The sequence below is a fragment of the Saprolegnia parasitica genome (assembly GCF_000151545.1).
Source record: "Saprolegnia parasitica CBS 223.65 unplaced genomic scaffold supercont2.33, whole genome shotgun sequence".
NCBI classification, from domain to species: Eukaryota; Oomycota; class Saprolegniomycetes; order Saprolegniales; family Saprolegniaceae; genus Saprolegnia; species Saprolegnia parasitica.
The window spans coordinates 172,984-198,346 of record NW_012156427.1 but is presented as its reverse complement, the minus strand read 5'-3'; the positions used below and the strand labels follow the sequence as shown (position 1 = coordinate 198,346).

General features: G+C 55.7%; 10 protein-coding genes across 10 annotated transcripts; 6 read left to right on the top strand and 4 right to left on the bottom strand.

Annotated features, from left to right (window-relative positions):
* Nucleotides 1-407: 407 nt before the first annotated feature.
* On the bottom strand, nucleotides 408-2,224 carry SPRG_08106 (hypothetical protein; the record flags this gene model as incomplete). Its single annotated transcript, XM_012347074.1, has 2 exons — nucleotides 408-2,066; nucleotides 2,118-2,224. 2 exons carry the CDS (start codon nucleotides 2,222-2,224, stop codon nucleotides 488-490), a joined length of 1,686 nt encoding a protein of 561 aa, XP_012202464.1. The 3' UTR covers nucleotides 408-487.
* Nucleotides 2,225-3,228: 1,004 nt separating this feature from the next.
* On the top strand, nucleotides 3,229-5,020 carry SPRG_08105 (hypothetical protein). Its single transcript, XM_012347073.1, has 2 exons — nucleotides 3,229-3,347; nucleotides 3,396-5,020. Exons 1-2 carry the CDS (start codon nucleotides 3,241-3,243, stop codon nucleotides 4,957-4,959), a joined length of 1,671 nt encoding a protein of 556 aa, XP_012202463.1. The 5' UTR covers nucleotides 3,229-3,240; the 3' UTR covers nucleotides 4,960-5,020.
* A 1,032-nt stretch (nucleotides 5,021-6,052) lies between these two features.
* SPRG_08104 (hypothetical protein) lies at nucleotides 6,053-7,729 on the top strand (the record flags this gene model as incomplete). The annotated part of the gene is made up of 2 exons (XM_012347072.1): nucleotides 6,053-6,095; nucleotides 6,151-7,729. Coding segments are annotated over exons 1-2 (1,581 nt in total). The 5' UTR covers nucleotides 6,053-6,093.
* A 1,005-nt stretch (nucleotides 7,730-8,734) lies between these two features.
* On the top strand, nucleotides 8,735-11,176 carry SPRG_08103 (hypothetical protein; the record flags this gene model as incomplete). Its single annotated transcript, XM_012347071.1, has 11 exons — nucleotides 8,735-9,112; nucleotides 9,162-9,328; nucleotides 9,387-9,411; nucleotides 9,459-9,608; nucleotides 9,662-9,775; nucleotides 9,827-9,975; nucleotides 10,022-10,153; nucleotides 10,205-10,275; nucleotides 10,324-10,459; nucleotides 10,507-10,876; nucleotides 10,928-11,176. The coding sequence occupies 11 exons, from the start codon at nucleotides 8,735-8,737 to the stop codon at nucleotides 11,174-11,176; spliced, it is 1,941 nt and encodes a 646-aa protein (XP_012202461.1).
* Nucleotides 11,177-13,014: 1,838 nt separating this feature from the next.
* SPRG_08102 (hypothetical protein) lies at nucleotides 13,015-14,817 on the bottom strand (the record flags this gene model as incomplete). Its single annotated transcript, XM_012347070.1, has 3 exons — nucleotides 14,638-14,817; nucleotides 14,130-14,591; nucleotides 13,015-13,921 (listed from the first exon to the last, which is right to left on the bottom strand). The coding sequence occupies exons 1-3, from the start codon at nucleotides 14,745-14,747 to the stop codon at nucleotides 13,015-13,017; spliced, it is 1,479 nt and encodes a 492-aa protein (XP_012202460.1). The 5' UTR covers nucleotides 14,748-14,817.
* An 839-nt stretch (nucleotides 14,818-15,656) lies between these two features.
* SPRG_08101 (hypothetical protein) lies at nucleotides 15,657-16,538 on the bottom strand (the record flags this gene model as incomplete). Its single annotated transcript, XM_012347069.1, has 4 exons — nucleotides 15,657-15,761; nucleotides 15,806-15,977; nucleotides 16,057-16,294; nucleotides 16,349-16,538. 4 exons carry the CDS (start codon nucleotides 16,536-16,538, stop codon nucleotides 15,657-15,659), a joined length of 705 nt encoding a protein of 234 aa, XP_012202459.1.
* Nucleotides 16,539-17,556: 1,018 nt separating this feature from the next.
* On the top strand, nucleotides 17,557-18,966 carry SPRG_08100 (hypothetical protein; the record flags this gene model as incomplete). Its single annotated transcript, XM_012347068.1, has 4 exons — nucleotides 17,557-18,327; nucleotides 18,375-18,502; nucleotides 18,555-18,620; nucleotides 18,663-18,966. 4 exons carry the CDS (start codon nucleotides 17,557-17,559, stop codon nucleotides 18,901-18,903), a joined length of 1,206 nt encoding a protein of 401 aa, XP_012202458.1. The 3' UTR covers nucleotides 18,904-18,966.
* A 1,661-nt stretch (nucleotides 18,967-20,627) lies between these two features.
* Nucleotides 20,628-22,200, top strand: SPRG_08099 (hypothetical protein). Its single transcript, XM_012347067.1, has 4 exons — nucleotides 20,628-21,474; nucleotides 21,528-21,658; nucleotides 21,709-21,774; nucleotides 21,824-22,200. Exons 1-4 carry the CDS (start codon nucleotides 20,674-20,676, stop codon nucleotides 22,113-22,115), a joined length of 1,290 nt encoding a protein of 429 aa, XP_012202457.1. The 5' UTR covers nucleotides 20,628-20,673; the 3' UTR covers nucleotides 22,116-22,200.
* Nucleotides 22,201-23,279: 1,079 nt separating this feature from the next.
* Nucleotides 23,280-24,087, top strand: SPRG_08098 (hypothetical protein). The gene has a single exon (XM_012347066.1). It carries the CDS (start codon nucleotides 23,308-23,310, stop codon nucleotides 24,031-24,033), a length of 726 nt encoding a protein of 241 aa, XP_012202456.1. The 5' UTR covers nucleotides 23,280-23,307; the 3' UTR covers nucleotides 24,034-24,087.
* Nucleotides 24,088-24,399: 312 nt separating this feature from the next.
* On the bottom strand, nucleotides 24,400-25,352 carry SPRG_08097 (hypothetical protein). Its single transcript, XM_012347065.1, has one exon. It carries the CDS (start codon nucleotides 25,328-25,330, stop codon nucleotides 24,530-24,532), a length of 801 nt encoding a protein of 266 aa, XP_012202455.1. The 5' UTR covers nucleotides 25,331-25,352; the 3' UTR covers nucleotides 24,400-24,529.
* Between the last annotated feature and the right edge of the window lie 11 nt (nucleotides 25,353-25,363).

Genomic DNA, 25,363 nt, shown 5'->3' with positions numbered 1-25,363 from the left:
CAGACGTCGAGAGGGATGCGCACAGGACACGCTACCATAGTCGCAGCAGATGCGTACCGAGAGAATCTTTATCGAGAGATCCGTGCCACGCCGGTCCTTGATGGCGCTACGGGCTACAATCTGGTTCCCCAATCAGACCCGTGTCTGAACTGGTGTCTGCGCATGGTGTCTGGCAAGTTGCCGATAGGAGCCGTCATTAGGAGCTGTTTATGAGGTGTAGTTTATGGCCACCTAGTATCGATGACATCCTGCTCGTTGCAGCTGACAAGGAAGGCCGTGACGTGGGCTGTCGCCGCTATCATTGGTAGTTGATGCCCCGCCATCAACATGCCGCCGGCATTGAAAACGTTAGTACTATTGACTCGAGTGCCACCCTATGTAGATTGCCACGTAGTATGCTGTGTCTTTCATTTTTCAGTCAGACAATCTGTACACTGGTTCACAATGCTGTGGCGGTGACAACCGATCATTCCGGTGGCATGTTCGACTAGAGAATCCAGTGCGATCCGTCGGTGCCGTACTCGAGAGTGGCCATGCCGTCCTTCCGATAGACAATCTGTCCAAACGCCGAGGTCGGACGAACGCCGCACGCAATGCCGGCGTGACGTGGCAGGTGCAGCGCGTCGATCAAGCTCAGGCGGTACGACGTCACGCTGGTCGTCGTGTGCGAAACCACGTAGCAGTCACTTCCCCGAAAGCTAAACGCCGCGTTGCGCTGGTAATGGCGATGGGTTGTGAAAAGCACGTAGATGGACCCGCCCTTGTAGACTTTGGGCACTCGCTGCTTGGGGCGACAGCAGCCAAAGAGCAAAGCGAACAAGAGCCGGTGCTTCCAGTCGTTGAAGCTCACTTGGCCAAACTCGTCCTCGACGTCCACCATTGTCATCGCCCTTGGTAGCGACCGCGTCATGACGACTGAGAGGCGGCGGAGCGAGTGGTCGACGGCCGCGACCGTGCTCTGCACCCACACCACACGTTGAAATCGGTGCAGGGCACTGCGCAGGATCGGCGTCCCCAGGCCATACGCCAGCGGTAGGAACCCGATGAGCATCGAGTAGAAGAGCACGGGCAGCGCGTCTTCCTTGTAGTCCCAGTACCGCTCGGGCGGTAAGAGGCACGTGAACAAAAAATGGTAGACGTCAATGAAAAACGGAATGCGAAGCTGGAGGTACGTCACGGGCCCGACAGCAATTGCGACCGCGACCGCGACGCTGGTCGGATCGGCTTGGGCGCATCGATGCTCGGACGCACATCGTCGCAGAACGTAGCCACTCACGTTGAGCGTCAAGTACGCAAACCAGACGGTCCGCGAGAGATACAAGGTTGCGAGTGCAAACGTCCACAAATCTTGGGTCTGGCCAATGCGCACGAAACACTGCCCAACGACTTCAAGGCTGCACCAGAAATCAATGACAAAAAGCACGCAGATCCACGTGTTTTGGAGTATGAGACATGTCGGGTCGCCGACAATGATCTCGAGCCGCTCGCCAAAGCCACCCGCGCCAAACCGCCGCAACGCTCTGGCCAGCGACCGGTAATGCACATAGTACGTCGTCCAGAGACGGTACAAGATCAGCAACGTCATGCCGACGCGAAAACCGAACTTGCAGTAGAGCCACGCGCGCGGGCCGCGACTGAGCTGCGCTGCAAAGTAAATGCAGTGATAGCCGTCGATCCAAACGGCCGAGACCGACGACGGCAGCCCAAAGACCGTCCCGAGCTCGACAAACGCCGTGGTCGAGGTGTTGCGGAGGCCCACGCTGGCTGCAAACACCCAATTTCGCGCGCGAATCGAGTAGAAGGTCGAGCCAGGAATGCCCACAAACGTAAATGAGGAGTTGGTGGCGCGCTCGAGCGGACACCAGAGAATGTCGACGTCTTGGTTCGTGTCGTAGACGTAGTTGCAGGCGGTCGTCGCCTCGCGCGCAGTATAGAGCGGCCGGTAGAACGCGATGGTGCGCGCTTCGTAGGCGGCAAACGTCTCGTGGGGGCCGACGGCGACGCTGACGGTGGGCTCGACCAGGTGCGTCCACGGCAGCGGCTCGGTCGTATAGGCCTTGAGGGGCCTACACAAAGTGATCGATAAGACGAGAGAAGGTAGATGACACGAAGAGCACATCAAGGCGAGGTTGAGGAGAAAAGCGCAGGAAAATAGAATCGACGTCTTGTTGAAGCGGACGAGCCGCAGCGCCATCCCAGGGCCTGTGCCCGGCGCAATCTGCATGCTTTAGATCTGATTGAAAAGTTTATTTTGATACAGAAACGGTTTCGATACGTACATTGTCGTACCAAATGCAGCCGGTGTCCCATCAGGTGACACGATTCCGGACCAGCCTTGCTCCAAGGCACGATTGAGACGTCCAGACACTATGCAGCGCCGCACGCTGGAAAAAGTGATGTGCCGATCGTATACAACGATGTGCAGCATCACCAGGACTGTTAAAAAAATAAGTGATTGCAGTCGGAAGGGACGCTCCAAGTCGACAGTAAGCTCGTCAGAAAGCAGATAATGGTGGTGCAACAGGGCTGTGCAACAAAAATCGAATCCAATCAATTTTGTGTCAACCTAGCCCCATGGCTATCGGGCTATTTTATCGCCAATGCGATCGTCGACTCGAGAGTCGGCTGATCCGCCAAAGCCCTAGATCCACTTGTTTTGGAGAATGAGGCGCGTCGGGTCGCCGACAATAATCTCCAGCCGCTCGCTCTCGCCACATGTGGCATAGTTCTGCAGCTGAAGCACCAAGGATCATAGTAGGTCGTCCAGAGAAGGTACAGAATTCGAAGCGTCATGCCAAATCGAACCCAAAGTTGACGTAGTCCCAAGCCGTTGCGCCGCGGTCGAGCGGGACTGCCAAAGAGACAACGCCACGGGCATCGACCCAAAGAGCAGAAACGGAAGTCGGCTGTCTGCATAGGACGTGGTGCTGCACGACGGCCGAAGTCGATCTATTGAGAGCTTGCGCATGGAGTACCGGCGCGATGCGAGCTCACGCTGACACCGGAAAGATGCTGAAACACACTGTATCCCGAGTCACAGAGCGCTTCTGTGCATTGCTTGCATGCCTCTCATTCAACGACGCAAGCCAGGATGCAAGCGATGAATGTTGTCAAGGAACTTTTGTCGACGCTTCGTATGACCCGGTGGCATCAGATGCAACCGGGTCATAATGTGCCAAATGCCAAGCGTTTCGCCATTTAAATAACGCCGTTCCCCACTTGGAAATGAGCAAGGCGAGCATGGACGGGCCGCTCGCGGTCGGTGTCACGGGGCGACACCGCGTCGTGTGCTTTAACCAAGTCTCGATTGTTTTTAGCTTTTGCTTTCTCCTCAACCTTGCCGCCATGTAAGCAGCTCGCCTCATCCTCGTTGACCTAATGTATTCGGTTTCTAGGCCTCTGAAGGCCTACCTCTCGGAAGCCTTTCCCTGGTCGCACCGACCCACCCCCACCGTCGGCGTGCAAGTCAGGTCCAACGAAACCTTTGAAATGTACGAAGCCCACGCCCTGGCATTCTACCGCAGTCGCTACAACAACAACTCACTGGACTTGACGACGCAGTATGCGTTCGACCCCGCACAAGTCCTCGATGTTATCTGGGTGCCCATTGCCTTTGTCCAGCCCGAGGACTTTTCGTTTGCGGGTCTCCCGGGCGCCACATTCTACTCCCGCCGCGCACGCCGCACGGTCAAAGGGTTCCTGACCGGGCCCACTAATGCATCTACATTCGCGGTCATTGAAGTCGGCACGCTCCTCGGTCAACCGTCGTCCGTCTCGGGCGTCTGGGTCGAGATTCTACCACCCACCAACGCCATGCTGTTGTACTTTGCCGCGCAGCTCAGCCCGGGCTCGACCCATTGGCTCTACTTCAAATTTGCGTACCGCATCGGGCTCACCAGTGTCATCCTGGAACGCATGTGGTCGACCTACTATCGCCACTATCGCACGCTCGTGTCGAATCTGCGCGCGCTCGGCGTGCCCAATATAACAGACGCCACGTGGATCGAGATTGTCGTCGGCGACCCCACCGCGCTCATTCTTCAAAACTCGCTCGTGTGCGGTCTCTTTGTCGTTGATTTCTGGTGCAGTATTGAGATTGTCGGCCAAAGCTTTGTGCGTCTGTCGCAACTGCAAAATCTGGTGACATTTTCGCTCGCCGCACTCTACCTCTCGCGGACTGTCTGGTTTGCCTACCTGCTCTTGAATCTCACGGGCCGTGCCCTGCGCCGCTACCACCTCGAACGTCTCATTGCTCAAGTCGACCCGACGACAGTCGCGGTCGCGGTGCTCTTCAGCGTCGGTCCTGTCACGTACATGCAGTCGCGCACTGGATTTTTTGTGGACATTTATCATTTCCTCTTTACGTTCATCGTTCCAAAGGATCGCATCGACAACTACAAGGAAGACTTCCTCGCCGCCATGCTCTACTCGATTCTAATTGGGCTCTTGCCCATCAGCTATGGATTCGGAAAACCCATCGCGCTGGCGCTGCACCGACGCGCACATCGAACGCTGCGGCGCCAAGCGCGCTCGATCCGTGTGCGGCCCACGCAACCAAATGTTGCGCGGCGCTTGACGCACCACGCCGACGACTTTGGCAAATATGTCTACAACGACTGGAAGCATCGGTGCTTGTACACGATCCTGACCGCACTCAACCCGCAGCATGCCTCAGCGCTCTTCCTCGGCGGCTCGATTTACAAGATCTTTGACACGCACCGCGGCTTTCAGCGCAACGCAGCGTTCAGTTTTCGGGGGAGTGACTGCTATGTGATTGCGCACGCGCCCACGTCGGTCCTCTCGTACCGTCTGAGTCTGGTCGACTGCCTCCACCTCCACCACCCGCACTTGCGCACCCAAGATACCTACAAGCGCGCGTTTGGGCACATCGAATTGGCGCCCGAGACCGCGTCGCTTGTGGTGACGCTGGGCCGCGGCAAGGTACACTGGGTGCAGTGACAAGTGCGAACAAATCGTTTGGTCAATTTGAATGGTGAATAATAGTCTCTCGTTACGAAAAAGTGGTCGTCATGCTCGTGACGTCTTCCATGATGCGACAAAAGAGCGATCGCGCATGCGAAAGTAACGCTAAAGGGTTCGAGTGGGTGTGCCAAAGAGGCCGGCAAAGCTGTCTTTTGTCACGTTTACTACTCGCGGAATTAGCCTTGCTCGCGCTCGCTTTCTCACCAACGACGGAGACATAGCAACACTCGCCTTTCTTGGCGCCACCTTGGCCAATTGGTTGTTGTGTGCGTGCACAACGGTACGAGCTAATAGTCGATATTTCTCTCGCTGAGTCGTTTTCGCCGCTGTACCGATGGGTTGACGTCGGGTGCGCCGAGCCCTATCGGTTATAGCATCATTGGGTGTCCTTTAGGCTGGGTGTCCTCTCACATTTTGCGTGAACTCCTGGCGTTGACGGGTGTCGTTTTCAGCACTTGACCAATGAGAACGCAGATGTAGAGCTCATTTTGTTCACATGTCAATCGCGTACGACGTGAGTACTACGGGCGGTCTACTACGGGCAGAAGACAAAATGAATCGCATGTGTAACCAGAATTAGAGCTACGATATAAATATACTGTAGTTTCGGCCAGAGATCTAACCGTGTTTTGAAACCCTATTCTATATGTAGCACGAAGCACCATAACAGCAATGTTTTCGAGGATATTTATGGCCTTGATGGTATCGACGACAATCTCGGGCATCATGCTCTCAGCGTCGCGTTTGTGTGTGCATCCAATATCTCGTCGCCGTCTGGTGTTGTACTCTTGGTTGCGCAGCACCACTCGTGGCAAAACACCGCCGGGAATGTCAACTAAAGTATCCAATGCGAGCCTCTGCTTCTATCCTCGTATCCAATCAAGAACAAGTGCCAAAACGCGAGATCTATTTTGGACGGGCATATAAGACAAAACAGATCGATCGCAGCTCTCTCAACTGTGTAATTGTACCAGTCTCTGTTCTGGGCGACGGCACTGGTCCATGCAAATCCGGTCAGGCCCAAGAGCGTCGCATCTTCCAGAGCGCGTCGTGACATTCAACAAGGTCTCCGTCGTCTTCTCGACTTCAATACTACTCCACCTCGCGTCCATGTACACAACGCTCAATCACGAATCGATGTCTTATCGCAAGTACCTGTTTGTGTAGGCCGATCATGGCGTACTTCACCGAGCCATTTCCGTGGCTGCCTCGTATACAGCCTTCGGCTGGCACGTCACCCAGCGCCAACGAGACTTTGGCTACGTTTGAGGAGCGCACCCTTGCCGACTACACGACGCGGTATACGTTGGGTGTGCACTTGACCCGCTCCGACTACTTTTACGACGCGGTGCAAGACGTTGACGTTCTCTGTGGTCCGCTGCAGTTTTTAAGCGAGGCATCGTTTACCTATGTCGATCTGCCTGGCGCGATTTTCTACTCGAAACGAGCGCGGCTGTGGATGCGCGCCGCCAGCCTCGGCAACCGAAACGCCTCTACCACCGCACTCGTCCAGTCTGGTACGCTCTTCGGGATCTCATTTTCACATGCTGCCATCTGGATTGATCCACACAACAACGTGTTCTTTGCCGCGCATCTGAGCCGCGGCTCGACGACATGGCTCTACGTCAAGTTGGTTATTCGCTTTTCTATGGCGCTTCGTATTCTGTACCTTCTCTGGACGACGTACTTCGTCCATTATCGATCCTTGGTACATCAGTTGCAGCGCTATGGCACATGTGGCGAGAGCGAGCGGCTGGAGATCATTGTTGGCGACCCGACGTGTCTCATTCTCCAAAACACGTGGATCTGCATCTATTTTGTGATTGATTTCTGGTGCAGTCTTGAGATCGTGGGCCGAAGCGTGTTGCAACTGAGTCAGTCACTCGACTCTTGGACGGTGGTCTGTGCGACCTTGTATCTCTCGCGAACTGTCTGGTTTGGATACCTCGTGCTCAATCTGAGCGGCTATGTCTTGCGTCGATGTGGGCTTGAATTCCATTGTGCCCAAGCCGACCCAACCGGCGTTGCAATTGGCGTAACACTGGTCGTTGGGCCGCTGACGTACTACCAGCTTCGGCAGTCGTTCTTTATCGACCTCTACCATGCCCTTTTTACCTTGGTGTTGCCGACTAGTGACTCGTTCAATGCCATCGAGGGTGCGCTGCCAGCGAGCGTCTACAGCCTCCTTCTCGGCGCGCTCCCATTGACCTACAGCTTTATCTTTCCCGCTCTTGAACGCGCGCTGCGCCGAAGTCGCCGCCGCGTGTGGGTGCAAAGCACACTTTCGCGGCTGAAATCGTCGAGGCGGCACCTTTCGCGCGTAATTACGCGGTCGACATCGATGCTCCGCGCGGTGGATGGCGGTGCGTTTGCTCGTTTGAGCTACAACGACTGGAAGCACCGATTGCTTCTGAGCCTTGTCTTTGGCGGCTGCTGGAGACGCAAGAAAGAGCGCCTTCCGAAGATCTTCAAAGGCGGATCGATCTACAAGCTCTTTACGACCCACCGGCATCTCCAGCGCAACGCGGCGTTCAGTTTTCGCGGCAGCGACTGCTACGTGCTCTCGCACACATCCAACGGTGTCATCTCCCACCGCCTTAGCTTGAGCGACGCAATGTATCTCAAGCACCGTACGGACGTCGTTCTCGGTCTCTGTCCTGGTGCAGCGTTCGGACGACTGGTTCAAGAAGCGAATGGCACGATTGGCGTCCACTTTGGTGAAGGGCGCTCTCGCTGGATTCTTTAATCGCAGTCGAGTCCCTTTACAGACCATTGATTCAAATACAAGTCTTCGTGTTATGTAGACCTTTATGGTAGACCTAGTAGAGGCTAGATATCCCTTGAAAGGTTCTTGGGGAGCTGGTAGAAGGCTTGGTCGTCTAGTGCTTCCGTCACACATTGCAGTATGGTACATGTACACACGACCCTTGCCTTTTTTAGCGGTTTCCTCGGCGCGTGCTCTCCCGCGAGATGCATGATGCCAAGGAACCTGAGGCACACAGTGCTGCATGCATCACTGATGCAAGACGCTTCGTCGCGTGTAGATGACAACTCGCAAACACATTGGGTGCATATACATTGGGCGCTGAAAACAGCAAACTCAAAAGAGTTGGTGCCCGGATCCGGCGCGAAGAGTGAGATCCTTCGTGCTCATAGACGGCGCATAGATCAGATCTGAGCGTCGTTGAAGTGAACGCCAAGGATCCCGCGCCCCTTCTTCCCAACTGCAACCCGCATGGTATCAAAGTGGCGACCAGATGCGCCAAGAAAGCTCGTCCTGAATCAGAGTACACCGTGGGATCGAAGTGTACACCCAGCCACGCACCCATTCGACATCACCGCTGTCCGACCTTGCCGCGTCCGAGACGCTTCCGCAAACTGTCGTCGCGTCGTAACCATGGGCGCACATCCAAAACCTTTCCATGCCCAAACCGACGTGGATATCGCTTGCTAACGACATCGAGTACATAGATAGTCCTGCGCATAATGAAGTATCCGTCGGCGTCCATAGCTGCCACCCTCATCGCTTTTCCGTCAAGAGGCTCCGACCCAGCACCCACGACGTCGTACTTCAAGGTGGGACCATGACGATGCAGCTGGTCCGGATACGAAGAGCCAATCCGAGGCGGCCCTGCCACCTCCGATTCAATTGCATCGTTCTTATGTTGTTGTTTGTATGTGGAATAAAATATATCAATAAAACGAAAGTGCAAGATCGCCGGGCATGTGTCATTTCGAAACTTGGACGACGATGGGGTCCTCGATGAAGCCGACCACGTTCGCAGGCCAAGCGTCGCTGCCCAAGCTGCCGATCCCGGACCTCCAAGAGACGATCGCCAACTACCTCCGCACGGTGAGCGTGCTGCAGTCGCCCGAGGCCCACGCGGCGACTCGCGCGACAGCCGAGGCCTTCCTCGCCACGGACGGCCCGACGCTCCAGGCCAAGCTGCAGGCGTATGCAGCCGACAAGAACAGCTTCATTGAGGATTTCTGGTACGAGGCGTACTTCAACTACAAGGAGTCGGTCGTCCTCAACGTCAATCCGTTCTTCGTGCTCGAGGACGATCCGACGCCGACGCGGGCCAAGCAGATCCCGCGCGCGTCGTCGCTCATCTTGAGCAGCCTCAAGGTACGTACATCATGTGTCTATGGGATATGTACAACTTTGTCATATCTAGTTTATCCACGCGCTGCGCCGCGAGACGCTGCCGCCAGACGTTGTGCGCAAGACGCCGCTCTGCATGAACCAGTTCCGCATGCTGTTTGGCGCGACGCGGCTTCCGACGCGCGAGAAGGACCACGTCAAGGTCGCGCCCGACGCCAAGCACATTGTCGTGCTCTGCCGGTACGAGGAAGCATCCCATATGTCGTGTACGGCGAGGTTGATCACCCCTTATGGGTAGGAACCAGTTTTACTGGTTTGACGTCGTCTGGGAAGACGGCACGCCGGCCATCACGGAAAAGAAATCGCCGAGAACCTTCGCGCGATCCGCGCCAATGCGCGCCAATGCTCGGACGACCACATCGCTGACTCGGCCGTCGGCGTCTTTACGACCGAGCACCGCGTCGAGTGGGCACGCCTGCGCACGGAGCTCCAGGCCGAGAACGCGGCGACGCTCGATATGGTAGTTGTGTTTTTTGTATCAACTTTGTATCAATTTTGGATCAATGCTCCTAGATTGACCGCGCACTCTTTCTCGTGTGCTTGGACCACACGAGTCCGCCGACGCCGTCGGACTTTGCCGCGACGATGCTCCACGGCACGTACGAGACGTCGTCGCACAACCGCCAGGTATGCATTGGATTGGCTTCCGCGCGTCGATACATGTTGATACATTGATAGGTTGGGTCCTGCATGAACCGGTGGTACGACAAGCTGCAGATTATCGTGTGCGAGAACGGCGTCGCCGGCGTCAACTTTGAGCACTCGGTCGTCGATGGTCATACGGTCCTTCGCTTCGTCTCGGATGTGTTTACGGACACGGTCATCCGGTAGGAATTGATTTCATTGGTGCGATTTATCATCTTTTTGTGTTAGGTTTGCGCAGAGCATTAGTGGTACGACGCAGTGCTTTCTCGAGAGCGCGTACCGCCCGCCGTCCGAGTCGCTGTACATGACGCCGCACAAGCTCGAGTGGCAGCTCTCGCGCAGCCTCCAGCTCAGCGTCCGGTGCGATTTCTATCAACCTATCAAGCGGACGTTTGAATTCTGCGCCTCTAGCTATGCCGAGGCGCGCTTGAGTGACCTCATTTGCCAAAACGAAGTCAAAGTGCTGGAATTCCGCAACTATGGTACGCTGATCATCGCGACGTTTGCATTCACCAAATTTGGTGATACAGGCAAGCGCTTCATCGTCAAGCACAAGTGTTCGCCAGACGCGTTTGTTCAAGTCGCCTTTCTTGCCGCCTACTACATGCAGTACGGCACGGCCGTCAACCAGTACGAACCGGCGATGACGAAGCGCTTTCTCCACGGGTACGTACCAAGATGTCTAATATCTTGATCTTTCACACGGTCTCTAGTCGCACCGAGGCGATTCGGTCCATGACGCCCGAGACGTTTGCGTTCATTGAGCTCTTTTGCGGCGGCAACGGCAACGAGCTCCAGCAGCTCAACGCACTCCGGAAGGCGACGGCGTCGCACTCGGAGGTCGTCAAGCGCAGCGCCGGCGGCAACGGCATCGAGCGCCATCTGTACGCGCTGCAGCAGATCGCTTCGCTCAACCAGCTCCCGGAAGCCGCCTTGTTCAAGGACGCGGCGTGGCGCACGCTCGGACGCAGTGTCATTTCGACGAGCAATTGCGGCAACCCGTCGCTGCGCCTCTTTGGCTTTGGCCCGGTCGTGCCCGAGGGGTTTGGTATCGGCTACATTATCAAGGACGACGCCATCCAGGTCGGCCTTGATACGTTGATAGTTGACATGTCTCATGATGGCATGGAATAGTTTTGCGCGGCCTCCAAGCACCGCCAGACGCAACGCTTTCTAGATACGCTCAAGGAGTACCTTCTGCTCGTGCACGCACTCTTGGAAAAGGAAGACGCGCTCTTGTTCCCGAACCGCGCCAAGCTCGCCAGCAGCAAGACGGAGCACCGCGACTCGGACTATGAGTTTAGTTTCTTTGACAGCGGCGCGCCCGTGCCAGCGTCACCCAAGATCAACCCGACGCCACTCATTGGAAAGGCGCTCTTTTGAACACGAGCAGAGCGGAATTTCTACGACTGCTGCAGCACCGTCCAAACGATAAAAAGCCAACAGAGCGTCAAATGCACCGAGTGGGTGGTGCAACAGGTGGTGCAACCAGTAATACACCGAGGGCACAAGTAATGCCTTAGCATGCTGGGCTGCACGCATGCAAGCATGGTCGCAGCGCCGATATCGTTGTACTTGTACGCCGCTCGAGTCGCGCAGTCAGCCACAGAGAATTCGATTGACCGCACGCAAGCAGCCAGATTGAGTGCAGGTTCGAGGCAACGAGACAACTGCAAGATGGTTACACGGCTACTGTCTTTCTCTATCAAAGGCAGAACACCGAATGTAGCCAGCCTGGTGGTGGACGAGGTGGATTTATTAGCATTATGCTACGGACTGCAAATTGGGCAATGGCTTGGGTGCTCTCTGGACGGCAAACAATCAACTTCCTGGCAGCACATGGAAGTACCACTTGCGCACCGCGTCGTTGCAGGTTCGCGAGCCTCCGCACGACTAAATATGTATGAGCATCCTCGACAAGAAGCTCATGATTGACACCGAGACGCGGAAATTCTTTCATCCCCAGTGTACAAGCCCGGCGTGATCGAGTATCGAGCTATTGAATCGTACAACAGCTAGCACGACAGAGTGCAGAGATGATGTACTACGGCTGCCTTACAACGCCTACTCCTACCTTGTACTCGAGCAACATTGTGTAGAAGTCCACACGTATCGAAAATGAATCATACATTGATTGCGTCGTTTGAGATTGCTGTACGGCTCATGCATAACACTACTTGCTTGCTACCGTAGTACGAGGAGCCAATGGGACTGTCCAGCGCTCAAGTGCACACCAATGGTTTTCCCATTTGGATGTACGACGAGTTGACCAAACGCTGTGGCGTGACTCGTGTCGAGAACGACATCGGTCCGATTTGCGAGGTGCAGTGCGTCGCTCAAGCTGAGGCGGTGGGAGATGACGCCGTTGGATGTGTGCGAGAGCACGTAGCAGTCGCTGCCTCGAAAAAATGAACGCTGAAGGAGGGGATGGGTCGTAAAGAGCTTGTAGATCGATTCGCCTCTAAAGGCTTGGGGTACCCGCCGCTTCTTGCGCCCGCCAAGAATACACGCCAAGAGAAGGCGGTGCTTCCAGCTGCCGTGCAACCTGTAGCTCAAGCGACTGAGCGCACCACCGTCCAGCACTCGCTTCACACGGAGTTTAGTGGAAGATTGGCTATTGACGCGCGAGAGATGCCGCTTGGGAAAAGTCACGGTCAAGACTGCAGGAACATCCACGACCCGGCAACGACCGCGCCAGAAAGCGCAGTGCGGGAAATGCTAGGCTGTACATGAGTGATAGCGCGAATAGCGGTTGCAGCAAACCGTAGCCAAACACAGGACATCGTGTTGATGCATTTGAGCTCAAGTGCACCGGGGACACGGCAAGCGAGGAGCGCCACAGGCCCGGTGAGGGAGGCGTAGTTGGAGTACTAGAATTGAGGTGTATAATCGACCTGTAGTGTCAACAAACGCAGATAGTTGTCGCTAAAAACAGTGTGACAACATTCCTGCGGTTGCTGGCCGAATTAGAGCACAATGCCGCCGTGCTGTAAGGTGGGCACAGAGTGTTGTGAGCCAGCAGTAGTAACCTTGGTGTGGTCGGCTCGTGCTGGTCTGTCGTGGTAGCTCGGGACCGGGATCGACGGAGGCGTCTTTTGTATTGTGCGAATCCTGCGGTGGCGTGCTCGGTTGGGTGCTCGAGTAGTCGGCAACCCGCAATACGCCACGCTTCGCGCAAAAGGCATTTTGTTCAATTACACAGAACGCAGTCGATTTACATTTTACATGATCCAGCGCGAGCGGTCCGCACCAACCTGAACCTCGATCGCGCCCTTCGGTTGCATGACAAGTCGTCCAAACGCCTTGCTACTCGAGGTGCTCAGGACAATGTCGGTTCGATGTTCGAGATACATTGCGTCGCTCAAGCTGAGGCGATACGAAATGACAGTGTTGGGCGTATGCGAGAGGACGTAGCAGTCGCTACCGCGAAAACTGAAAGCCGCGTTGCACTGGAGATGCCGGTGCGTCATAAAGAGCTTGTAGATCGATCCGCCTCTAAACATCTTGGGCAACCGGTGCTTTCTTCGACAGCAGCAGCAGCCAAAGATGAGACCGAGCAGCAGTCGGTGCTTCCAGTCGTTGTAGCTCAAACGAGCGCACGCGCCGCCATCAATCGCACGGAGCGATAACGATGAGCGTGAGACGACGCGCGAGAGACGTCGCCGGGACGATTTGGCCATGGAATGGATTCGCCGGAACCACAGGCGACAAACGAACTGTCTTAGCATGCGCTTGAGTGCGGGCACCGAAAAGGTGTACACCAATGGAAGCGCGCCGAGGACAATGGTGTACAAGATGGCGGGCGGAACATCTTCCGTGTAGTCCAACTGCTTGTCGTGGGGCAAGAAGCAGGTGTAGAGTACATGGTAGAGGTCGATAAAGAACGACGACCGAAGTTGAAGATATGTTAGCGGCCCGACGGTCAGTGCCACACCGATCGCAACGCCGGTCGGATCGGCTTGGGCGCACCACGACTCGAGCGCACATCGTCTCAAGACACGACCACTGAGATTCAGCACAAGGTATCCAAACCAGACAGTTCGTGAGAGATACAACGTCGAGACGGCAAAGGCCCAGAGATCTGCAATCTGGTTGATCCGGACAAACGAATGGGCAGCCAGTTGCGGACTGCACCAGAAATCGACCACAAAAAAAGGCAGATCCACGTGTTTTGGAGAATGAGGCATGTCGGGTCGCCGACGATAATCTCCAGTCGCTCGCTCTCGCCACATGTGCCATAGCGCTGCAGCTGAGCCACCAACGATCGATAATGGACATAGTACGTCGTCCAGAGAAGGTACAGAATACGAAGCGTCATGCCAAATCGAAAACAAACTTGATGTAGCCCCACGCCTTGAAGCCACGGAAGATCTGGACCGCAAAGAACACGTTATCGTGTGCGTCGGTCCAAATGGCAGCCATGGTCGACGGGGAGCCAAAACGTGTGCCAAGCTGAACGAGTGCGGTGCTGGAGGTAGTGCGGTTGCCGAGGCTCATGTCGCGGACCCACTGACGCGCTCGATTCGAGTAAAAGAAGGCACCGGGCAGGGCCTCGTAGGTAAATGCTGCTTCGGTTGTGCGCTGGAGTGGGCCATGAAGGACATTGACGCCTTCGGCCGCGTCGTAAAAGTAGTTGAAGCTGTTCGTGTGCGCAAACGACGTGTACCGAGTCGTGTAGACGGCAAGCGCCCGCTCCTTGAACGCAGCAAACGTCTCGTTGGCGCTTGGAACGACATCAATTGAGGGCTCCACATGCGACATCCACGGGAGCGACTCGGTCAAATACACCTTGAGCGGCCTAGAGAAAGCGACAGATGAGATAGACTCGCGATGGCGGAATGTACATGGAGGCGAGGTTGAGTAGGAAGAAGCTCGAGAAGACGATCGAGACCTTGTTGAAGGTCACGACGCGCTCTGGGAGCAAGGACGCCCTCGGGCCACGAGGCACCTGCATACCGCACTCGGGTAGCGAACGTTGCCGTGATTGTTCAACGGCTGTAACGCGTCGAGAAAAAACGATGCGGTGAACCAAAATACCAAAATACACTGCAGATGTGTATGTGGCTGTTTCATTCTGCGTTTTTCCAGCCGTTCCGCAAGCGAAACCAACCGGCGCGTGGCTGCGTCCTCAGAAGCGCGGCCGCGGCAGAAGGAAGCCTCGTTAGTCGACGCCTTCGCCTGCTGCGAGCCGCGCCATCAGACCAAGTAACGCTAAGCGATGAGGACGTCATCGCCACGCTGTACAAGACGACGTATCCGAGCAAGACGACGCTCTAGCCAACCAACAACAAAAACAACCACCACAACCAACATCAGACCCAACACAGAACCAACATGAGCACCGAGCACAGAGAAAAGAGCACAGAGCACAAATCAGCCAGCCGCCACAACCACCGCCAATGCCATCAACCTTCAGCCATCAACGTTTAGCATCAAGATACATATCATCCGACCCCGAAATCCAAGGCATCGACCCAAACAAATCAATCGAATCCAACGCGCCACGCCGCCAAAATGAAAACTATTCATCCAACCGTCCAGCTCCACGCCTCCAGAACGAAAACGAGTCAACAGGCCCAGCACCAAAACGAAAACACTATCATGTAAGACGATGAGAAAATAAATCCGTTATGGTAATCCTGGTAATGAACCGCCTGACAAAAACCTCTTTTACTTTTAGAAACAGTTGTGTGGTGTTTATAGCTCGCTTTGTCGCTCACGTCAACTTTCATTTTCTTGCCATCAGCGCACCCAGTCTCACACAAATCGGAGGCGGTCCGATTAACTACATATTCTGCCCCATGAGAATTCTTCCATTCCCAAATATTTACACTTGTCAGCAAGAAAATCTCCGATCGCACAATCAACTCGTGCGCGTCTTGGGCGTTCGCGCCATAAAGTGCGTCCACCAACCCATGACATTGGGAAAGAGGAATCCGGTACGGGCCATGTACGCCGGGCCGCCTTCCTAATACAGAGCCTTCAATTCCCATCGCCTCGATCTAAAACAACTTTTTTGCAGAACGAGAGCTCTTTCGCTGTCATGTTGGACAAAAAGAGAATGCTCCACACGCAGCCAAGCACAGCAAACGGAAACCAATGGCGGGCCCAGAGCGCAAAGGACAGGTACAGCAGCATCTCACCAAGGTAGTTGGTGTTGCGGCTCCACGTGAGCCAGCCATCCCTAGTCCATCATCATCCGCACCGTCAGATGCACGCTCTCCCTACTCGATCAAGCCAGGCTTGTACTTGAGCTGGAAAACTTTTGCGTGTCGGCGCCGATCATGAGCACGGTGCCGAGGATGTTCATGGTCGTGCAGAGGCACGTGAGGCCCGGTGCGACGTCGACGCGATGCGCAATCACAATGTAGCCGGCGCCCCAGTACCCGACGAGGACGAGCGCGGTCACGATCGTCGACGGTATCGTAATGTACGGTGTCCACGCCTTGTCGGGCAGAATGAGGTCCTTCAGGAGCCACACGAGGCCGTACGAGCCATGGTCTACACAGCGTTGATGTCAAGATCCGGAAGATAGTAGTGCAGATTGTATTGTACTCGCTGTATAGAGGCACGCGGCCATGGACCAGTTGTCGAAGTAGTACATGAGGCATAGCATGACGGGAAACGTGCCGCCTTTCTGGAGGTTGACGACGTAGCGCAGCTGGAGCGGGCGCGGACCACCGAGGCAGTCGAGCATGAGGTAGTTCTTGAGCGGAATGAGATAGCGCACGTAGAGGGCTTCCATTGTTAATTGGGATCCCGAGTGCAAATTCAAAAGTGCACTTTCGGATCCTAGCACCCGGTCGTATGTGTTCTTAGAGGTGGATGTGGAACTTATTTTATTCGGTCGACTGGAATGAACTATGTGGATGTGCAGACACATATGAACGATCCGGTTTCCGATTGGATATGATGTGTTTTGAAAGGTTTGACATTTGCACCGGGTCTCAAGGCAAGCGAAAGGCGGCGGAGGTACGATGGAGATACCGCATCAACGGCAACAACGAGCACCGTGTCATTTATCATGCATGGCGGTCACTCGAAACGACAAGAGCATAGATGTTCACGTCTGGATGCAAGGTGGATGGCGGCAACGCAATCGCGCATCAAAGATTACGGTGCGTCAACACAAAGGTGGTCTTGCGATGACGTCCGCGACCTCGAGTCAGAACTTGACTCAGGCCTGCCTTCCTACTACAGTACCGGTACCTCAAGTTTTTATGGGTTCTCGGTACCTGGAGTTGCCCGGAGTTGCGCAGCGGCGTCCTTGACACCGAATCAAATCTGGAACCTCAAAAAGCCTGTTCGAGCCCATCGGTACGTTTTTCAACCATCGAGCTCGTCTAGCTAATATGTTTATGATTGTGATGTACGTACCACCCGACACATCTAAACGCAATCGGTTCCAACTTGGCATTTGATTTGGTGTTGAGCTTGTCGAGCAAGCGCCGATGAGGATATAACACTAAATCCGTGTCACTTGGCGCGCCTTCTTCTCGCAAGGCGATGCACCTAGATGGCAAGTGTACAATCAATCCGCAAATCGCACTCCTTACTACTAAGCTCAGTGCGAACTACCAAACGACCGTCGATTGACGATGCGACAAAGGCAGCACACATGTAGTTCTCGGTGCGATTGGTTTGGACACCAAGCCATGACGTGGAAGACTGGTTCTATCTGCTGTAAATAGTGTTTACTTGTCTGGTTGCACCCAACTGACAGTAGTCTTGATTTCGACGAGCGACCAAGGCGACGAGGGAGCATGCAAGCCATCTTTGACGACTTTGCGACGCTGCCGCTGGACGAGTATGCGCTTCTGCCGACCGACTCGCTCCTCCTGGAGGACGTCGACGCCTTCTTCGCGCCGGCCACGACGTCGTCGCCGGCCTCAAGCGACCACTGCACGACGAGCGACGCCGGCTCCGAAGACCTGCCGCCGCCGCCGCCCAAGAAGATCAACGTGAGCCGCAAGCGCCAGCGCGACGAGATCGACTATCTGCGTGCCAAGGTGGTCGAGCTCGAGTCGCACCTCTCGGTGCTGCAAGCTGCCGAGGCGCCGCTCGTCGCTGCGTCGCCGTGGCAAACCATGGCCCGCCAGATGCGCCTCGAGAAGGACGCTGCGATCGGCGAGCGCGAGCAGCTCAAGCGCGAGCTCGCCGAGCAAATCGAATTTGGCAAGACGCTTGAATCGCTGCTGAAGAAGCGGCCGAAGCTCGCGGCGCTGCCGCAGCTCGACGCCGATCAGTGGAAACTGTACCGCCTCGTGCAAGACCCGGTGCTCCGGCGCGAAGCAGTCGCGAACATCCTCGCACACCAGTACGAAGCGCTTCCTGGTGCGCTCATCGAGTCGAGCTTGCTCGAGCAAGAAGACGATGTCACGGCCTTTGCTCCGTACTTGGCCAAGCACTTTGACGACCAGCTCATCACAACCGCGACGCTCTGCAAGACGGTCGAGTACGACATGCACACGGTGGCCCGTATGATGTGGCTCCTCCTCTCGGCGGGCTGCAGTCTCAACCGCACGACGTTCCACGTAGATACTTGGTACTGCTATGCTCGCGCTAACTGGAGTGTTTTTAGCGCCTCGAGACGTTCGACGAAGACACGATCTACATTGCGAACGAAGGCCGATGGGAATTTCTGCTCAACCAGACGCGTCTGCTCATGAAGCGCTACGTCGAGGCGGACCGTATTGTGTTCGTCATGCGGTATCAACACCTCCTCCTAGCACCACAAAAGAGTTCTTACAAGATATGGTAGCACGATTCTCGAAGACGAACTCAGTCCGCACGCACCCGAAGCACTCGTCACCAACAAGAGCGCCTGGTATGTGTAGTTTCAAGTGCGTGCGGCTCAGGTTCGCTCTAGGTTTGTGCTTGAGCCCATTGCGGGCCAGCCCGGGTGCCGGATCAAGTTTTTTCAAAAAATGACCCTGCCGATGGTCCAGTCGGAGGTCCTTCTGACGCACCCCAAGTTCTCGGACGTCAACTCGCCCTACTATCGCATTGGCAACATTACGGACGCAGCCATGATGTCGCTGCGGGAGATGATTGGCGATTTCACGTCCCAGCTCGAGCTCCTCCTCCAGCGCTACATCCCCGAGCAATGATGAGCCCACATGTCGTCTGGTCTAGATTCTACATAAATGCTAGCTTTTATATTGTACAACGGACAATGTGCTCTGTGAGCAAAGGCGCCTTGGTGACAGCACGTTGTCGCTGTCGGTGCAATTTCAATGTGGTATTTCTTTCCAAGAAAAAACAGCAAAAACAATCTTTTTCAGGACTCGAAGCGGGTCCCAGAGCGGGTCCTAGTCATTACTGGAGCTGTGTGTTTCCAGCGTGCTCATCGTATTGTGTGGTGTTTCCTTCTTACCATCGGTGTTTTGATCTTGAGCTGACTTCGGCTCGTCTCTTTGGGCTGCTCACACAGATTGACTTGGCCGACATGTCGTCGCTTGGAGATGGCGCGTGCGAGGGTACAACACACTATCCCCTAGCCCTTGAAAACACATGACCACACTAATAATTTGAGACTTAGTCTTGAGGCACTCGTCTTAACTCAAGTTGGTGATAAGACCGAGTGAGCTAAACTGTTCTGGTTACACCTGAGCGGGGTCCATCATTGGGATGGATCTCTCCGTGCGCAGCTCTCTCCCAACGATGAAGCGCTGGTGCCAACTCTCGCGCATTCAGGCGTAGTACTACGTATGCGAAGTCTTTGAGTTAGTTTTTGCTCATTTGATTTTAACGCGAACACGTTTGATTGATTAATTGACACGTGACCAGACCACCTCTTTTTCTCACAAACATTATTATGCTAGAATTCACTAACAATATACGTTTAATTAGCTGGCGCTGTATAAGATTACTCGTCCCCAGAACATGCAGACTTGGCGCCGGTTCAAAACCCTCCTCTTGCCAAGAACTTCAGTCGACAGGAAGGGATTTGCTGTCCCTTTTGCTCGTGGTGGAGGAAGCCAGCGCCGACCAGGCGCAACGGTCTAGTCTCTGGTATGTCATACCCTTTGAAAATGCATACAGAAGCTGTGGCTGTTCCACGATCCTGTGAATGCTCCAGCAGTGTGGCTCCTGGAGCCGGTGCTTTTAGGCAGCGCGTAACCACTGGCAATAACTCAGGTACCAACATGTACCTAGCACGTCCATTAGTACCAGTGCACCCACGCATGCAGCGTGCAAAGTGTGCAATGGATGCGAGGATGGCACTGCCGTCATTACTCTCGTTGAGAAAGGACTTGAGCGAGCCCAAGCATGCTTCTTGGTAGACGTTTCTTCAGCGCTTTATGTCAACCCTGCAGTGTTGGCGACGCTGCCGTAGACCGCTTGATTCGATTTCCAAGAGGTTGAGAAGTCGACCAGCCTCAAGTACACTGGCGGCTGCATTTTTTCGAAGCTCTAACTGCACGCAAATCAAGCCACCACCACCTCGTTTTAAGGGCAAGAAGCGTCGATGCAGCCGGCACTCAGCCCGCGATCGCCTCTTCAAACGTCTTCTCTTACAGCAGCGACCTCTCTCTCGTCCTCCTCCCCATTCTTCTCCATTGCGAGTACAAGTAGTGGTGATACAAGGATGGGGCTGGGGACGAAATCCAGTGCACGTAGACGTGGTATTAGTATTGTACTTGGTCCTGTGCGTCGCGGGGCTTCGCGAGAGCTCCTGCGATACACAGCGCACGCGTAAGCACGATAGGCTTTGATGACGGGAGGCCTCGCAGGCGCGGTAGCAGACGTGGGTGGCGCTAAGGAGGCGTGCATTTAGTGGATGCTTGGGCTCAAAAATGGAAAACCTCTCAAACATGATACAATGGCTCTGGCCCGTTTGTAGCTATTTGGCTTTTTCCTTGCCAGCACCGACTGCGATGCCACCGGCGAGCACGACCATGTACGACCAGTTCGCGACGCTGCCGCTCGACGACCCGCTGGCCGACGTCGACGCGCTCATGATGGAGGAGTTCAGCACCATGTTCCTGCCGCCGGCCATGAAGCCGACGACGCCGCCCTCCTATGCGTCGGCGACCGCGAGCTCGAGCTCGGACGCGGATTCGCCGCCCAAGGCCGAGATGGCCAAGCCCAAGAAGATCAACGAGAGCCGGAAGCGCCAGCGCGAAGAGCTCGAGTTCCTTCGCGTCCGCGTCCAAGAGCTCGAGAAGCACCTTAGCGTGCTCACCCAGGTCAAGGCCATCGAGACCGAGAGCGAGACGCCGTGGCAGAAGCTCGCGCACCAAATGCGCATCGACAAGCAGAACGCAGTCCTTGAAAACGAAAAGCTCAAGCAGGAGCTCGAGGAGCAGATTGAGTTTGGCAAGACGCTGCAAGCGATCCTGCGCAAGCGCCCGAAGCTCACATCGCTTCCGACGCTCGACAGCGACCAGTGGAAGCTTTATCGCCTCGTCAAGGAGCCGGTGACGCGCGCCCACGCGGTGTACGAGATCCTCCAGCAGCAGCTCGCGGCCTTTCCCGGTGCCATGGTCGAGTCGGGGCTTGTCGACGTGGAAACCGACATGCTCTTGACGCGCCCGAAGCTCTCGCGGTACCTCGATGACCAGCTCATCACGGAGACGATCTGGTGCCAGAACTTCCCGTACGACTACCGGTTCGTCACCCGCTGCATGTGGTCGCTCATGGCCAACCCGTCGCAGTACGAGTACACGGGCTTCTCGGTGCGCTCCTTCGTATGCTTGCTGCTGTCGACTGACAGCGTCTCTCCTCCTAGCTCCTCGAGACGTTTGACGAGGACACCAAGTACATTTGCACGATCGGGAAGCTCGACAACCTCTTGACGAGCCAGTGCCGGTTCCTCATGCGCCGCCTCTCGGAGCCCGGGCGCGAAATCTTCCTCATCCGGTACACTGTCAGCACTGGCGTCGACGCGCAATGTACCAACCATGGCGTAGGAGCATCCTCGAAGACGAACTCATGCCGCACGACAAGACGGCGCTCATCAACAACAAGAGCGCGTGGTAGGCGTTCTGCTCCGTCGGTTGACGCACCGATCTCATACACGCTTAGGTTTGTCCTTGAGCCGACGCCCGCCGGTGGCTGCCTCCTCAAGTTCTACCAAAAGGCGACCTTGCCCATGATGCAGTCGCAGCTCTTCCTGCAGCATCCCAAGTTCAAGAAGCCCGGCTCGCCGTACTACCGCGTCGGCAACATTACCGACGCCATCATGACGTCGCTCCGCGAAATGGTCAAGGGCTTCAAAGGCGCGCTCGTGCATGTCCTCCAGACGCAGCTCAGCGCATATGCGGCGAGTTTGGGGCAGATTGAACCGCTCGACTCGTTGAGTCCCAACTGCACATGAGGCGCCGCCAATGTACATATTGATGTATCGAGAAATCCAATTGGTGTGTGTTTCGATTTTAACAAGTTGTCCTTGCGTGGAATGAGTCTATGGGTCCCCTCAATAGTCACATCCACGCTACTTGCCACTGCGTAGATGACCTCTATTGACATTGTGTACTAGTATCAGAGCAGAGAGGTACAACGCTTCAAGGGATGCAGCAGGGACGGGCACCAAGGCGCAGCTTGCACTGTGTTCTCCATCTCGCCGAGTTGGCTCGTCGCGTCGTCTGACGCGGCTACTCGACGGGCCAGGTCTTGCAGCATGAGCTCAGCACTACAATTGTAGCACGATTCGACGCTCGTATCATAGGATCATGCTGCTGCGGGAATGAAAGTATCGTTAGTTAGTTAGTCGTTGGTTGTGGGCGCATGCGGAGGGTAGAGTCTTGAAGAAGACGATGAATCGCTGGCTGGATGGGCATTCTTCAGAGCTTCCATCAACATGCAGCTCGAAATCCAGCGAGCCCTGTTTATGGCGCGACAGCGATATGATTGGCCATTATGCCCGACATATTGCATTTCGCATGCTTTTCAACCAATCAGCAGCGTGTCTCGAGCGCAAGCTGGCGAGGCCGAGTGTCGCAGGACGGGTGTTATAACTTTGCAGATCGCCGACGTCGCCAATCAAAATGAGACAAGAGCGAGCGCTGGCTCGGGGCTACATGCACCCAATTCTTGTGCCCGCCAAGCCAGCCTTGAGGACACGTCGGTCAAGGCAACCCATGGTGGGATCCACATTGATCCCCACAGGTTGCACGAGATACGGCTTGCCTGACTTCTTCCAGCTATATTACTAGTGAAAAGCGAAGTGGCTGCGACCCAAGCGCACGCTTCTAAGTGGCTGTGTGTGTGCGAGTACCTCGATTGAATCTCGCTGCTGTTGAGATTCGCAACCCGTTTCTTTTTATACAGTGTGTACCTTGCACCCTTCAGACCTCTACCTCTCAAGTCCTAGAAAGAGCAGGTATATGCATCGATGCTGTCTCCGTCGAAGTCCCTCACGTACCAATATGCATGCACTGCCATTCATTCCATTGCCTTCAAGTGGCGTGCATTTAGCCATGCCTATTCCTCGAGGCGTTATAACACGTGAAACCGTGCAAATTGGGTGGCTTTTTCATTTCTGCGAGAGAGGCTTGGTGAACACCATCATGCCTCTGGAGATCATTTCGACTTTCGCCGGCTCCAGCACACGCCAGCTCATCATGCGCACTCTGAGCCAATGCCTCCCACCTCTGCAAGAGGGCTGCACCCGCATCTACCTCTGCCGCCACGGCGAGACCGACTACAACGTCGCTGGTATCCTCCAAGGCCGCGGTGTCAACATGCGACTCAACAAGAACGGGCACAAGCAGGCGCAGCAGCTCGCGCGGTCCTTCAAGGACATCCCGTTAGACGCCGTGTACAGCAGCGCGCTGGCTCGCGCCAAGGAGACCGCCGCCTGCATCCAGCACGCCCACCCGACGACCAAGACGGGCGCGTTCACCGACCTCGAAGAAATGAGCTTTGGCACGCTCGAGGGCACGCCCCGTACGCAGAACGCGGCCTTCCTCCACGAGATCTACGCCAAGTGGCGCCGTGGCATCCTCGACGCCAACGCGCGCTTTCCATCGGGCGAGTGCCCGCTCGACGTCAAGAAGCGCGGAGTCGCGATGCTGCACGAGCTCGCGGCCGGGAGCGACGACGACCACATTGCGTTCGTGTGCCATGGCCGCTTCAACAAGATCATTCTCGCCGAGCTCTTGTCGATTCCGGTCGAGAACCCGCCGATCCCGCAGGACAATACATGTGTCAACGTGCTTGACTACAACCGCGTCAAGGGCACGTACACCGCCGTCGCCATCAACCACACGACGCACCTCGTCGACCGCCCGTAAAGCCATCGCTGTAACCTAAAATTATATCAATGTAAGTTAACACCCCGTGTAAGCATGATGTCCAAGAACTCGGCGGCAGAGACGCGCACAGCGTCGTCGTGGGTGTGCATGAGGATTGAAGCGGTAGCTTCAAGACAACAACCACCACCAACCAACGAGAGACACGCAGTAGTAGCCACATGATCCACGAGGCGCGCACGCCAGCAACGCACGCCGGTGCTGCTACCGGTACCACCGAATGCGCTGGTTGAAGAAGCTTGCGAGCTGTGCAAATCGATCGCTAAGGGCCAAGCAAGTGCGCCCCGGTCCAGCTCACGGATCCCAAAGACACGCCACTGCGACATGGCCACCGAGACGCAGGAACGATCTGGGGAAAATGTAGCTCGAGAAGATCATGTACTGTAGAACCACGCATTCGTACAGTACGCTCTTCAGTTCGACTGCATTCAAACATTCAAACAGTGGATGGTGCCGTCTACGGTACAGTGGATCGATCCTAGACGCGGACCGTGTCGTCGCCAAGAAGACGGGCGGTCGCACTGCCGTTCGTATCCAGTGACCCGACGCGGCTGGCTTTCAAGTGCAAAGGTCGCCACGCGAGCCAGCTCAGGCCTTTCGTGACGCCAAAGAAAGCAATATGGAGCACACAAACCAAGAGATACCACAGCGGTGCGTACGGTGACTCGAGCTTCATGAACGGGTACGGCCAAAAGCTCGTGACTTCGTGGATGATCCATGCGGCGACGCCATAGATCGTGCCCCAGAGCACGAGGAGCGGGAGGCCGCCCATGCCCATCGGTATGCTGTCGGCGCACACGAAGTAAAACTCGAGGCCGAGCAACGGAACGTTGATACCATGCTGCACGTAGCTCGTCCAATTGAGAAGTTGGTCGGTCGCGTGCGCCGCCTTGGCCATCGGGTACAAAATGACCCAAACGACGACCATGACAAGGAGGCTCGCTGGAAAGACCACATCGAGAAGGACGCGCCGGCCGCGACTCACGCCACGCGCGTCAAGGAGGGCCCACGCCCAGTAGACGATCTGCAGGATAAAGTTCCAGCATGTGTAGAAGGCAAGGCCGTGGCCATGCGTCTTTACGAGCTCGGCCACGAGGACGCTCACGAAGAAGACGAAACAAGCCGCTTGGAACGCGCATCGAAGCCGGCCCGACCGCGGCCGAGGCGTGAGGCGCAGCTGTGTGTACTCGATCCCAGGCGACGTCTGTCGAATGGCCCAGACGCAGCCCACGAGGCTCAGCACGAGCTCGGCGGCGACGACGTAGGCTTCCCAGAGCATGCTCGAACCAACGTTGGGTCAGTTTTGTATCTT

Bases quoted from the DNA above. Each gene is read 5' to 3' on its own strand.
- SPRG_08105 (XM_012347073.1), top strand. From the start codon at position 3,241: ATGGACGGGCCGCTCGCGGTCGGTGTCACGGGGCGACACCGCGTCGTG. The intron at 3,348-3,395 runs GTAAGCAGCTCG...TTCGGTTTCTAG, and splicing joins CTCCTCAACCTTGCCGCCAT to GCCTCTGAAGGCCTACCTCT.
- SPRG_08098 (XM_012347066.1), top strand. From the start codon at position 23,308: ATGCCTCTGGAGATCATTTCGACTTTCGCCGGCTCCAGCACACGCCAG.
- SPRG_08097 (XM_012347065.1), bottom strand. From the start codon at position 25,330: ATGCTCTGGGAAGCCTACGTCGTCGCCGCCGAGCTCGTGCTGAGCCTC.
- SPRG_08099 (XM_012347067.1), top strand. From the start codon at position 20,674: ATGCCACCGGCGAGCACGACCATGTACGACCAGTTCGCGACGCTGCCG. The intron at 21,475-21,527 runs GTGCGCTCCTTC...CTCTCCTCCTAG, and splicing joins ACGAGTACACGGGCTTCTCG to CTCCTCGAGACGTTTGACGA. The intron at 21,775-21,823 runs GTAGGCGTTCTG...ATACACGCTTAG, and splicing joins ATCAACAACAAGAGCGCGTG to GTTTGTCCTTGAGCCGACGC.